We start from the raw sequence: 13575 nt of genomic DNA on the forward strand, positions 1-13575 counted from the left end.
GGTCTTGAAACAGAGCTTACAGCATGTGGCAGTTCTCACAGAGGGAAGAGTATCTACAGTACTTACAGCCTGCAGAGTGTTCTTCGCCAACGTGAGTTTCTCCTCACAGTCTAGAGCCATGTTCTGGATCTTATTGGCCATCTGTAGGAGTAACTCCAACCTAACCAAACATCCATATTCACAAGCTTACATATAGATATACAGCGCTGTATTACTGAAAATACTGAAGTGTCTAAAATGCACGCATCTTCTCTTTCTGGGTGTCGAGTCACTAACCTCTCCATAGCAGGCCTCAGTGCTTTCTCTCTTTCCAACATTTCCAGGATCAGTTTTCCCCATTCCTCCTCTAGGTCATTAGGGTGTAGCCCTTGGGGCAGCTTAATGCGCCCAAACTCTATCCACGCCTAAACAACATCCATAAAAATAAATCTTTTTAAACATGAAAAGAAAAAGTTTCAGTGTGTGTATGTGTTCCCTTTATACTTTCATTTTTCCAACCCTCCTACATAGTAGCGTCATGCTCTATATTAGCCTGAATCTGTTAATTTGCAGTTCCACTGTGCTTCTTGTGAACAGTATAGCCTTCATTTAGCTGCAGAATCAAGGTCAACCTCAATCTCTCCCTGTCGTTCTGTCTTCGTAACAGTTTCTCTCTCACCTCCAGAAGCTTGTAAAGGTGCTCAGTGTGGCTTTTCTCTCTTTCCTTGGCAGGGATCTCTGTTTCTTTGAAGTGTACATATTCATTATAAAGTGCCTAGAGAAGAGAGGATCTTTGGTAAACAGCAAAGTATGAACACATTATATGGTGATTAATGGAGTAAATCCTTGATATTCATACATGTTCTGTCACATTTTCTATGTTCCAAAACCGGCAGCATTTTAAGGCACTTCAGATGCAAAGGTTGTTCCAAAAATCATACTTTTTCTGTCTTCTATGATATAGTTTTAGCGGCATTCTGAGGCAGCATCACATATATTTTAACAGAGTAGGCAATCCAACAATGCATCATGATGGGAGAAAAAAAATCCAAGATGGTGGACGTGGCGAGAGAAATGTTAATTGTAAATAATCTTTTATTTCATTCAGTACTGTATTTTGTCCATAAAAAAATTCATTATTTTATCTAATATTTCTGTGTGCTATTTATTATATGCTTCATTTATAAGCTTAGCAACATGCTAATGTCAAATTCTATAGAAATCAATTGCAAGTGTTCTCCTGTGTGGAACACTATTTGGCCCCCTGAGCATTTCTCAGTCCTGGCAACAGTACCACCATCACAAAAGAGCTGCCACTGTCAACCACTGTCTCTACACATCCCTTCTGCATTAATTTCTGCTCTCTTACTCATCTCTCTCCCCATCCTTGTATGTTTTCTACCTTGAGTTCCACAGGATTGTGGGAGAAGCTCCTATTGGCCATGAGGGCTGTGTGTTGTCTGGTCCACTGCAGCAGAGAAGAGAAGCCAGACTGATATTCTGCCCATCGCTGGTCAACCTCCTGAAAAACAGAAACCACATGTGAGAAAGTCAAAAGAGAGAGATTACATGAAAGAATGTCAGAAAGTGCAGTGAAGGGACCATACATGAGCTGCAATGCCTTCTCCACCCTCTGGGATTTTTGGGAAAGCATCGTAGATGGAGGAGACATATGTGATGACAGACTTCTCATCTGGCGATGGAACATCCACATCTAACGTAGAGAAAGAGGATAAAGAAATGGAAAATAACGAATGATGAACAAAGAACATTAGGTGGAGGAAATAAATTGAGAGGCCTTGAGTTTGAAGGTTAACAAATTATAAATCAGACATGCTGAATGATTAAGAACCAAAGACATATAAGACACTAATGTTACCTTCAGCGTCTAGAAGTCGCGTTACACCTAATGACTCAGCAATCTCAAAGGCCTGTTCCAGGTTCTCATGGTTACTTTGTTGCGCAATCACTTCCATGTCAATCAGGTCTGGCCTAAAATAAAAATAATGTGCTGATGCCAGTATTTGTGCATGCATCTTTTAAAGGAAGCTCTCATTATACTTAAATGTGTCTATGTGTGAGTGTACAGTACCTGTATCTGTGCAAAATGGCGTTGAACAAGCGTCCATCGCTCCAGTTTGAGGAGAAATTGACACAGCGGAGACCGGGGTAGCCCTCTGTGGCCTGTTGACTCCATATTAACAGTTTCTCTTTTGCTGTGAGGTCACCTGACTCACCGCTCACATAGATCTCTGAGATCTGGTAAAGAGTAAAACATTGTATCAAATGAAATCAAATGGAATTTAAATTTAAGTGCGAAATGCAAATTGTATTATTGCAGACATTGTATCTACATTTTTAAAGACTCTATGAAACCCTATGTTTTCAAATATTTCCTTTAGAAATATTAGAATAAATAAATTGGTGTGGGACATATCAAACACTTGCATAACTGGCCAGAAAAACAAAAACAAACATGATTTCTTACTTGCTATTGCTAGTCGCTGGCATGTTATATTATTGGGAGGGGGCATTCTAGAGAGACAAAAATGTGCCCCTGAAGCAACATGAGTCAGCAATATTTTTGGTACATTTTCCTAAAAGAGGAAGACTTTCAAATGTGTATGTCCTAAAAGTTTATTTTTGTCAGCTTATAGTAATACACTAGCATATACTGCAGATGACTTCTAAGCTAAAAAAACATGGACTAAAAGCCACATCTCTCATTTTGAATTCGTGGGGTCTTTAATCAAGCCAGGAGATCATTGTGCCAGATATTTCAAGGAATTTAAGCTAATCGTCAAAGCATACAAAGATGCAAATGTCTTTCTTATAAATGTTAAATACTTTTATGGGCTATTTGCATGGAAATGAAATAGCTCTCAAGTTCCATTAGCCCTGATACAGCCTGTCCAGTTCATTAGATGTGTTTCCATTTAATACCCCCTCCTTTTCTCCTAGCTGTAACTCCATGTTTCTTCTTCCTTTCATTTCTCTTAGCACTTTGCCCCTCGTCCATCTTTCTCTCTGTTGTCCCTAAACAAAAATTTTTGTTATTTTATAATCTTTACCTGCCTCTGTCTACATAAACATTTGACCCCCGACAGATCATGCTCATCCTTTCACTTATCTCTTTTTTATACTTTTCCTCTTGACAAAGAGAGGCAGTATCTGCAGTATCTGTCTGTGCTAGGCTCTAATTTGTATTCCTTTGTCATTCCTCTCATACACTGCTCTTCACAACCCTGTCTTCTTTTTCTGGAGCTAGCAGACAACACTTTAAAACCCGGCATAAATTCAAACAGTGTTGAGACAACAGACAGACTTAAAGAGTAAATCACTGATCTGCACAAAGCCAACACGGCCCAAGATTAGCATGGTCAAATTTAGTGACATGCAGAAACAGAACAACAACTAGCATTGCCTGAGCCTCTTACTCTAAAGATGATTATAAGGAGAGGTCAGACAGGCTAGTCAAATCAACCTGGCCCTCAGCCATAAAAATGCACCCAAACATTGTCTTTTTATATCACCGTCAAACATGTTGTCCAGGCAAGACCAATGAGTCAAACCAGTCTCAAAACCACTGAGTCAACCCAGACAGTCCAGTAAGCCTGGGTTTACCGACATCCTGTGTGTGTCAAATACAGTGGAAAAAATGCTGTGACACAATGGTATCACTGGAATTTACCTTATAATAAGGTCAAGTCAGGCATACCTTTGATTAGCTGCAACCTGCAACCCTCAAATAGTCTCATTAAATCACAGTTTAACACAGAGTATGTTACCAGCAGATGAACACACGCGCCAACATGGATGTTTAAGTAGTGTGGTTATAAGAAATAGTAGACGGAAAGCTTAAGCAGTGTGGTCTGTGGGGTAGTAGAGAATAATTATACAATGAGCATGTGCTGTAAAAGGGCATTTAAGGATGATATGGGGTAAGAAAATAAAGATGATATCTGATAAAAAAAACTAAACAAAAACAAAAAATATAGACAAACAGACTAATTGAGAGAAAGAAAGAGAGAGGCAAAAATGAAGGCAGCAAACATTTCCCCTGAGGAAGTTTGCTGGAGGCCTGATACAACAAATAACAAATCATCTTTATTCATATGTGGGGAAACATAGTCATGACAACATGAGTGCAGCCAGCACATACTGTGCTCAACTCCACAGAACACAGTTCTGCTCTACTGAAAGTGATCACTGAACTTGCAATGCATTACACGCAACCATTTAATGTTTTAATGTGTATTTCTGGGCGTGCATGCTGGCCTTAGTTTCTACATTGATGAAGCATTCCTGGTACACTGGTAGCATAATAACCAGCCCGACCAGGTGGACATCACAAGCACAGTCCTTGATTGAGCAAACATAGGATTACGCATCTAATATAGAGTGCTGCTAGCACAGGGCTGGAGTAGCTAACAAGGCCATGAAATCCCTCTCTCTCCAACAACCTCCACCAAACATCACTTATTAGTGTGCAGGTGGAGCACCAAGTAAGGGAGGGTAGGCAACAGAGACACAGACATTCATCAATCTCTCATTGACAGAGAGAGAGAGAGAGAGAGAGAGAGAGAGAGAGAGAGAGAGAGAGAGAGAGATGAACAGCTCACAGTGTGTCGGTGAGCATTACCAGTGATGATATTTTGGCAGAGCCAGGCAGCTCCACTCTAGTACAGAGCATCAGGATTGACAGGGAATAGAGTGGGTGGTGTTAGGAAAGAAAAATAATGAGGAATGGAGGGAAGGAAAGTAGGAGGAGAGGGAGGGAGAGAGCTAAAGATGGTCTGGGCAGTACTGATTAGGCTACTGGGAAAGGGCCAGGAAGGACCTCAAGGTGCTGTATTCTACGCTCAGCTGATTGGCTGCAAAAAAGCCACACAATACGTAATGGGCTCTGAACAAATATAAAAGCAAATACAATGAAACTGTAAAAAAAACAAAAAACAAAAAAAAAAAAAAAAACATACACACCCATCCACACACAAACCAAGTCTACTTTTATCTCTCCCCCTTTTATGCTACTAAAGCCACATGAAAGAACATTAGACAGACAGAGAGAAAGAGTCTGACCTGGTTGGGAGGCAGAGCTTGTTTCTCTTGTGGGGAGATGGGACTCTCAAGCACAGAAGAATCAAGCACATCAGAGGAGCTCCCCCAGTCAGTCTGAACAGTGCCTCCAGTCTCAGGCGAAGTAAGAGGAACATCGCTAGCATAACCTGAAGACTGAGGGTCCTGTAGTGGGGGGCCAAAGGCCTCACTCATTTGAGCATAGCTGTCAAATAGGAATTCTTTCACTTTTTTTGTCAGAGTTGCAGCTGCTACTGGTTTGGCAGTGTCTTTCTTCCCGGGTGGTAGTCCTTGACTAGTGGACACTTGTACTTTCAAAGCACCTCCGGTAACAGGAGATGCAGTTGGAGATTCAAAATGGACCTCAAGTTCTTTGTTATGCCAGATGGGTGACCCAGAGTCCCTGGGATATACAGTGCGGACCACACAAAGTTGTCCTCCAACCTCACGTATGTGAACCACTCCCTTCTTCTCCATTTTCAAGGGTTCATCTAACATTAGTTCACTTGGTCCATGCACATCCTCCCCTTCTTCCTCTACTTCCAGGTCATCACATAAAAGGCAGGGTCTCTCTAATACTCCCTGCACTCGCTGCCTTACCCTGTACACTCTGCCTCCCCCAGGTGTTGTGTTGCCTTGCTCTAATTCAACTTGGGGCTCTTCACTCAGTCCCTGTACTTCAAATGGGCGAAGCACCCCAATCCATGCTGGGCTAGGATCTGGGGACAGAATGGCCATCTTGCTGCCCCGCAATGTCCCTGTGCTTCCATATATAGGGGCCACTCCAGGGACCAGGACCACATTGGTGGGTGTTTCAGTAACTGTTTGAGCAGATCCCAGTTTTGTTGAAACTTCATCAGTTGCCCTTGCTGTGGACTCATCCGTAAGTTCAACACTTCTACCCTCTTTCTCTTCAAACACCCGGTTTCTCTTGTCCTCCCCCTCAACACCTTTTAAATTATGTTTGGCCTTGCGTTTTCTCCTGAAGCGAAGTTTTCTTTTGGGTGACATTGGTACAGCACCACCTGGTCCAGCATCCCTGGGTTGTTTCACGCAACCAAGGGAGCTCCCCATATCTCACAGAAAGAGTGAGAAATAAAGAGAAGGGAAAAAACAAGGTGAGAAATGAAGAAAAGGTGCCCACTATAGGTGCAAAAGTAGTTCAGCTGAACAGTCAGCACGAGGTCATCTGAAATGAGTAACTCATCTGGAGTGAAAATCTAGACAAAAAGGAATAACCCATTACAGCACATAAGGGAAGACAAAAAAGACATGAAGAAGTGGGGTGGGGAGATGGATTTGGTTCAGGTTCTGCCAGGACAGCATATTTTGGCTTTACAGGTGTGGACTGAGGTCATTCCTCCTGCTTCATTTTTCAGGCAATGTTGCTGTAAACGTCACTGTCAAGCCTCTAGCACATGATGCTGAACATAGATTACTGTCCTTTATTAAATATAAAAATCCAACGGCAAAGTTTTTTTTTCTCACTCTCTCATGATGCAAAGATGATGCAGTGCTGATTTACAAGGAAGAGAAGACAAAGTAAAGAGTAGGTTGTCCATTCTAGCCAATTTCACAGGCTATGTGTTGAATAGCGGCCATTTGACATGATACTCAAGACTCACCATCCTACTGCTGATAATCCTTAGGGTGAAAACCAGGACAGAACTGCAGTGCAGACACAGACTGTCCTGTGAAATCACATGCACTTACACTCAATATCTCTGAGTCAGGACACATCACTGCCAGTTTGCCAAAGGAGAGTAGGCAACTGACAGCTTGAAAAAAACCACAAACTGAAGAAAAATGTGTTTGAACGTGTATTCCTTTGTGTGTACAGTAAGACCTTCAGAAACAAGTGCCTCTCCAGATTTATTTAGTATATATTATTTATAAATGCACTCTGTAGTGCTAACATCAGATAGGGAAGTAATGTGTCCAAGTAGTAGTGGTATGAGTCCTGTGGGAAGTTGTTTACGATAAAGCCATGTGTAACAGGCCTCAGATCAGCTGCTAATGGATAAAAGTGCAGAGTCAGGCAACCTCTGGTAGCTCATCTACAATTTAGCCACAGCCAATCAGAGCTTTATGTCTTTTGTTTCCATCATCACAACAGCAGAAATAGCCTCAGTCAGGTGATATTTGGTCTCTGGAATTACACCTGTGGCTATGAGTGTATGCACCTCGCAGGCGTACAAGCTCAGTTAAAACAATGCACTGACACTAGCATATTTGGGTCAATACAGAGGATAGAGACTACTGTGAGTGAAGACCTCACCTTCAGTCAGCAAAATTCAATAACCACTATCCCCCTCACTGTCCAAGCTGGTTATGGACGTGGTTAAGCATATAGTCCAATCACATATATCTGGTGATCGTTGTTTCAGACCATCCTGTCTTCCTCATACTGCCAATAAATGGTGTATGTCCCAGGAATGCAGTGAGGGAATGAAAGAAAGAGCGATAGCTGACAAGAAGCCGCCCCCGATGATGCCAGCTTCTCTGGTTGTAGAATCTAATTAGTAAGCCGCCAGGACAGGACAGGGCTGGGTGGCTGAACCATGTCTGTATGAGGAAAAGAAGAGGAAAATCTAGAAGAGTCCTTCCCCCACCTGGAGCTCCAATGCTGGCCTTAGAAAAAGTCGTCACCCTGGTGCTGAAAAAAGCATAGATCCTTCAGTCAAGCACGGCGAAATTGATCCGACTGATACGGTGCTCTCCTTTGCACAACCTGAGTGCGAATTAAATGTATGACATACAAGTGTGCCAGCAGGGTTCGACAATCCTCTGATCCAGAGATTGAAAGCATATGTGTCTCTGTAAATGTGCTGTTGCTCAAGAGGCCTGCGTGTGAGATAGAAAGCCAGGGGGCCCAGTAAAAGCTGGTTGCCTGTGTCCTCTCTCAGTTGCTGGGTAGCTCCTCTGCTCTCGCTGGCAGGAACCTTAAGAAAAAAGAGCTTTATCTCTCGTCTGCAGCAGCCTCACAGAATACTCTGCTGCTGCTTTAGCTTCCTCCTCCCTCTCTCCCTCCTCCTCTCTCTCTCTCTCTTCTATCCACGTGCTCATCCCTCCCTCCCGCTCCCTCTCTTGCTTCTCTGATGCCTGGTAAGCTCAGAGCTCAAAATGCACACACACACTCACACAAACCAATCCAATGGCCTTCAACTTGTTGGCAGCCAGGACTGCAAGGAAAGAATTAGAAATAGTAATTGTTGCCCATTTATTGGAAAGGCATGCATGTTATTTTAAGAGTCGTCATTGCTGGCCTGTCCTACTCCTGTATTATACATTAAACATACCTGTCCATCAGACATCTGGACCAAAGATCAATAAAGAAAAAGACAGAATGAATGTATTTGTTGTAGACTGGTTTAAGTTGTTTCTGTGAAAAGTGAGGGGGATGTAGACGAAAGACCTTGTCAACTCAAAGAGGGTGGGGGCATGAAGATATCAAAATCCCTCTACTATTGAAACTCATACACAACATGTAGCATTGTGATGGAATTTAGTCATGTGATCCAGAAGCAACACACACATAAATGTGATTGCATGGGCAGCTGATGAATTAAGGAGCAACAAACTGATTTAACTGAATACAAATCTACCACTTGAGCCCACATTTATGAAATCAGCCTAATTATAATTTATCCAGACTCTCCTGTACTGAAAGTGGGACAGGAGATAGATTTCTGTTTACCGACAGACAGAAACCTGAACACAGCAATCAGCATTTGTCTGCAGACTGGGAAGATATGATTTCAGCACACAACCAGTAGCCAAAAACTAAATAATCCTGCTGGCCTGACTGCACTTTGCAGCCCAGCCCACAACCACATCTCATTTCTGAATAATATTTCAATGGCCAATCAGATCAATGGCTAAGACACAGGAGCCTGATTGGCATTTTATTTCAGGATCCAGATTTTAGTCCAAAATATATGAGGTCAATATGAGGATATCCAAAACAAGATTTTGAAAGGCTGCAGTGAGCCTAAACTACAGATGTGGTTTCAAAACAGAGGGAAGAGTCCCAGATTGTCGGCTGGGGAGGTTGGACTGTTGGCTTCTCTTGGCTGTGTGAAGTGAATGTAACTAAGCATTAAATTGGCATGTCCTTTGAAAGGTTCTGTGAGCTCTTATCTGACTCAAAAACAATTCAAGACACCACCAACTCCTAATTGTGGATCTGTGCTTAGATGATTATATCAGATTACGTTTCTGTAAATTAGTCATGATATATTACACTATGCTATAGTAATTTTGGCTGCAAGTCATTCTAGATAGTGTCATATAACTGTAAAGCTTTGGAGGTGGACCAACTTGAATGGAAGTTAAATGACAAAGGTGCACTCATTCATCCCCTGACCACATTACATCTTTCTGTAGTGGTCTACTTCCACTCCTTTGCAGCCTTTTTATTCCTCTTCTCATCCGGTTTCTCTGTAGTCATACTTCACAGATAATCGAACAATGTTTAGCTACAGTGGATTCTCCATACTTTGCCAACAGGATGTTACACTGTTACATACTCTAGATCAGTGGTTGTGGATAACATCTTCAGACACTGCTTGCTGCATTTATGTGCATTGAAAACGTAGCTTTAATAATTGACTGTAGATTAAATGAATAAATATTTTTAAACAATATTAAACGAAGGCAGTGTAATACGTGGATTAAATATTTAGTCATTTTGGTATCATTAACTAGCCATCCATCCATCTTCTATAGCCGCTTGTCCTATGTAGGGTCACGGGTAGGGCTGGAAACTTTCCCAGCTGCCTCGGGCTAAAGGCAGAGAAACACCCTGGAGAGGTGGCCAGTCCATCACAGGGTAAACACACACAGCCATACACATTCACACTCTCAGCATTAAATATTATTTTATAAAATAAATAAATAATAATAATTACATTACATCTCTACATTATACTGAGCAACCCCACTATTTTCAGAAGCTCCCTCAGCGATTTTGATCTGGAACCAGGCCTGCCTCTGGCTACTCCACTCTTTTCTGCTGAATCATGCTGATTGCTTTGTAATCACTGTTAACACAATCTCCTTGGCAACCAGCTACCTATGTCACCTTGTGATGTCACCACTCTGTCGATAATTACTGTGCCCTCTGCTGGACAGTTCTGGGAAATGTTCCAATCAGAGTGGAGGGTTGAAGCACATGACATTTATACATATTTCAACGATTATTTAATAAATACAATCATGTTATTATGTTAACCCACTTAACATTTTTGCCAAAAGCTATAATATGTTTAACAAAATTAGATAAAAAATGCAAAATAACCATATGTATTTGTTCTGAGGTGATAACTGGACACGCCTTGCTGAATAAGCTACGATGTAGCGTACACTGTAGTACACTACTGTTTGAAACATTTATGTCATATTGTTTCACATATACAGTATACAATAGACAAGTATCCCGTTCTGATCATAGCCACAAAAAAAATGGTCACAAGATCATAAATTCATTACTTGTAATAAACTATGACGAGACCTTCTTAAATTGCTTTTCTAAAATGGATGTTTTAAGATACAGTAAACTGGACTGCAATGATGTTAGTTCTAACATCCAGCAGTGCAGAATCCATTCCAGTCACCAGGGTTCTATGAAAGAGAGCTCATCAAAGATGAACAGACCTTACTTACTGCAGTGTCTTCACTCTTGAAAGCTAATAAACATGGACACACACAGCCAATCTCCTCTAGCCTGAACCACAAGTCCAGAAAATAAGATCATTTTACAAATGCACTCTGCAGGGCCCATTCCAGCACATTCTCGTTTTGCTCTCAGCATGCAAGTTGGCATCCTACAGTATAGGCAGACTGGCATGCATTTTCTTTTGAAACACCACATAAACTGGTCCCTGAGCATATTCGGAGTGTCTGAACTTAGGACTGTACTCCATCTTTATCCATCTTTATCTCTTCATCCTCACACCCCTCTCCCTCTTGAGTTCTCTTATTCTTGCCATCAGCAAATCTCTGTTGCTCAAACTGACAGATGCGGTCATCCAAAGCTAGTAAGCATCAGCTATTGGCATTAAGAGTAGTCACCTTAAACTCTGGCATGCTGTGCTGACCACTACTGTATATATTAAAAGGCCATGCTGGAGGTTAACATCTCTTTGAATAAACCCAAGGTGAACTTACCTGGAAGTGAAGGATGATGGTCCAAATCAGACCCAGTGTCAGCTTTGGGTTTCCATCTGTGATGTCATCATTACGTATATTCACTAATTTGACCTACATAAAAAAAAAAGAAAAAAAAAAGAAAAAAAAAAAACAGACTGTCATTAGTGGATTTATTTGAATGACTTACAGGCGAAGTGTGTAATTTTTTCAATGTTGAAATATTTTCTCCTATCCCAAGTTTGATTTTGAAGAGACAACTATAAGTAAGCTATTTGTCAGATGATTTCCCAGAAAAGTGCAAACATTGTGGCACTATCAAAGCATTGCTGTTTGTTTGAGCATCCCGACCAACCTAGCACAGCAACATTTGCTCAACCACTGGCATGAGTCTGGGGCAGGGCTAACTTTAGCTTGCAAACATATAGAATCACCAACCACTTTATTAGGTACACCTGTACACCTACTTATTCATACGATTATCTAATCAACTAATCATGTGACAGCAGTGCAATGCATAAGATCTTGTAGATACAGGTCAGGAGCTTCAGTTAATGTCACATCCACCATCAGAATGAGGACAAAAATGTGATCTCATTGATTTCGACCAAGGCATGATTTTTGGCTGAGGCTGCAGTGGGCACAGGCTTACCAAAACTGGACAGTTAAAGACTGGAAAAACATAGGCTGGTCTGATGAATCTTGACTTCTACTGAGGTACACAGATGTTAGGCCCACTGCAGCCTCAGCTTTCTGTTCTTGGCTGACAGAAGTGGAACCCGACATGGTCTTCTGCTGTTGTAGCCCATTCACCTCAAGGTTCGAAGTGTTGTGCATTCTGAGATGCTATTCTGCTCACTACAATTGTACAGAGTGGTTATCTGAATAACCGTAGCCTTTCTGTCAGCTCGAACCAGTCTGGCCATTCTCCACTGACCTCTCTCATCAACAAGGCATTTCCGTCCACAGAACTGCTGCTCACTGGATGTTTTTTTAAACATTCTGAGTATACTCTAGAGACTGTTGTGTGTGAAAATCCCAGGAGATCAGCAGTTACAGAAATACTCAAACCAGCCCGTCTGGCACTAACAATCATGCCATGGTCGAAATCACTGAGATCACATTTTTCCCCATTATAATGGTTGATGTGAACATTAACTGAAGCTCCTGACCTGTATTTGCATGATTTTATGCATTGCACTGCTGCCACACAATTGGCTGATTAGATAATTGCATGAATAAGTAGATGTACAGGTGTACCTAATAAGATGGTCGGTGAATGCATGTTATGACTGAATTACTGCAGTATAAAAATATATCTACTTGTAACATTGATACTAGGGACAGATGGAGTGGAAAAACTTGTTGTTTTATGCTCTTTCATGGCAGCTTTGGTTTTGTTGTCCTCTCATGGTAACAGCTGTCAGAAGCAATGTGCTGTGTTTTGGGAGAAGGGTGCTGTTGGGCAGTTTATCTGGTTTAGGGAGCATAGGCTAGGGTGACAGCAGAGAGGGGAATGGACAGGATTGTATGGGGCAGGAAACATCTATCACTGCTTGTGATAGATATGTTATCTCAAAAACTTTACCATGCTGCATTTTGAAACACAATAATCTGAGGGCACAGATGTCCCTACCAATGTTATTTTTTTGTTTGTTTATTTACATCTCTCAGTCACCACCTCTAAATCTGCATTTCATTTGTACAGAGCCGTATATCCATCCTAGATATTAAGGGGACATGTCCTCCCCAGTATTTAGAATAGTGCTCTATGAACATGGGATTTTCAATAACTAAATCCTAAATTTGATTCCCTTTGAGTTGCTATGGTGAGTTAATTATGAAAGAAAGAAAAAAAACTCCATTTGGGGTAAACCGATAGAAGTCTATTGTATGCCCTTATTTAGCTTGCAAGGTAAAAATATGTTTGTGTGTAAGTGTGTGTACACAGTATACAGGTGTTCATACCTGTCTCTGCTTGAGGAATTCCAAGGCTATCTGCACATTCTGGAGTCGGTGAAATCGCATGCGACCCTTTTCCCTGGGCTAAAGAGGACAGAAAAGAGAGAGAGAGAGAGAATGCATGTGAGTCAACTAAAAATCTGGGCAAATTGGACATCTGTGAGAAAACAGAGCTGTTTCATTAGCAGCAGGCTGAAAGCAGTGAAAGCAGCACACTGAAAAAAAGATGCAAAACTCTGGATCATTAGTAATTAAAAACTCCTCAAGAGTTACATGAACAGTTAACATACCATGAAACCGTCGCCATTTGCTTACCATTCAAAAAGCAAAGCTAAACTAATTATTGCACCGCACACTCTTGCTCTCTAACATCTCTCTACTGAGGCCAAAAAGCAAACACACACACCC

General features: G+C 41.5%; 1 protein-coding gene across 17 annotated transcripts in view; it reads right to left on the reverse strand.

The window, feature by feature from the left end:
• macf1a (microtubule actin crosslinking factor 1a) overlaps positions 1-13575 on the reverse strand; it is a 217384-nt gene that overhangs the window by 110406 nt on the left and 93403 nt on the right. For 9 of the 17 annotated variants that reach the window (XM_051670241.1, XM_051670235.1, XM_051670237.1 and 6 more), the window contains 9 exons: positions 13174-13251; positions 11227-11319; positions 2072-2238; positions 1859-1971; positions 1587-1693; positions 1382-1501; positions 659-754; positions 277-404; positions 67-160 (listed from right to left, as the gene is read on the reverse strand). In XM_051670241.1, coding sequence (XP_051526201.1) covers positions 67-160; positions 277-404; positions 659-754; positions 1382-1501; positions 1587-1693; positions 1859-1971; positions 2072-2238; positions 11227-11319; positions 13174-13251 — 996 coding nt within the window. Of the gene's footprint in view, positions 1-66; positions 161-276; positions 405-658; positions 755-1381; positions 1502-1586; positions 1694-1858; positions 1972-2071; positions 2239-5061; positions 6148-11226; positions 11320-13173; positions 13252-13575 lie in introns of those variants that run through there. The other 8 variants (XM_051670239.1, XM_051670229.1, XM_051670232.1 and 5 more) reach the window with 1 other exon arrangement.

The sequence above is a fragment of the Myxocyprinus asiaticus genome, chromosome 34 (assembly GCF_019703515.2).
Source record: "Myxocyprinus asiaticus isolate MX2 ecotype Aquarium Trade chromosome 34, UBuf_Myxa_2, whole genome shotgun sequence".
NCBI classification, from domain to species: domain Eukaryota; kingdom Metazoa; phylum Chordata; class Actinopteri; order Cypriniformes; family Catostomidae; genus Myxocyprinus; species Myxocyprinus asiaticus.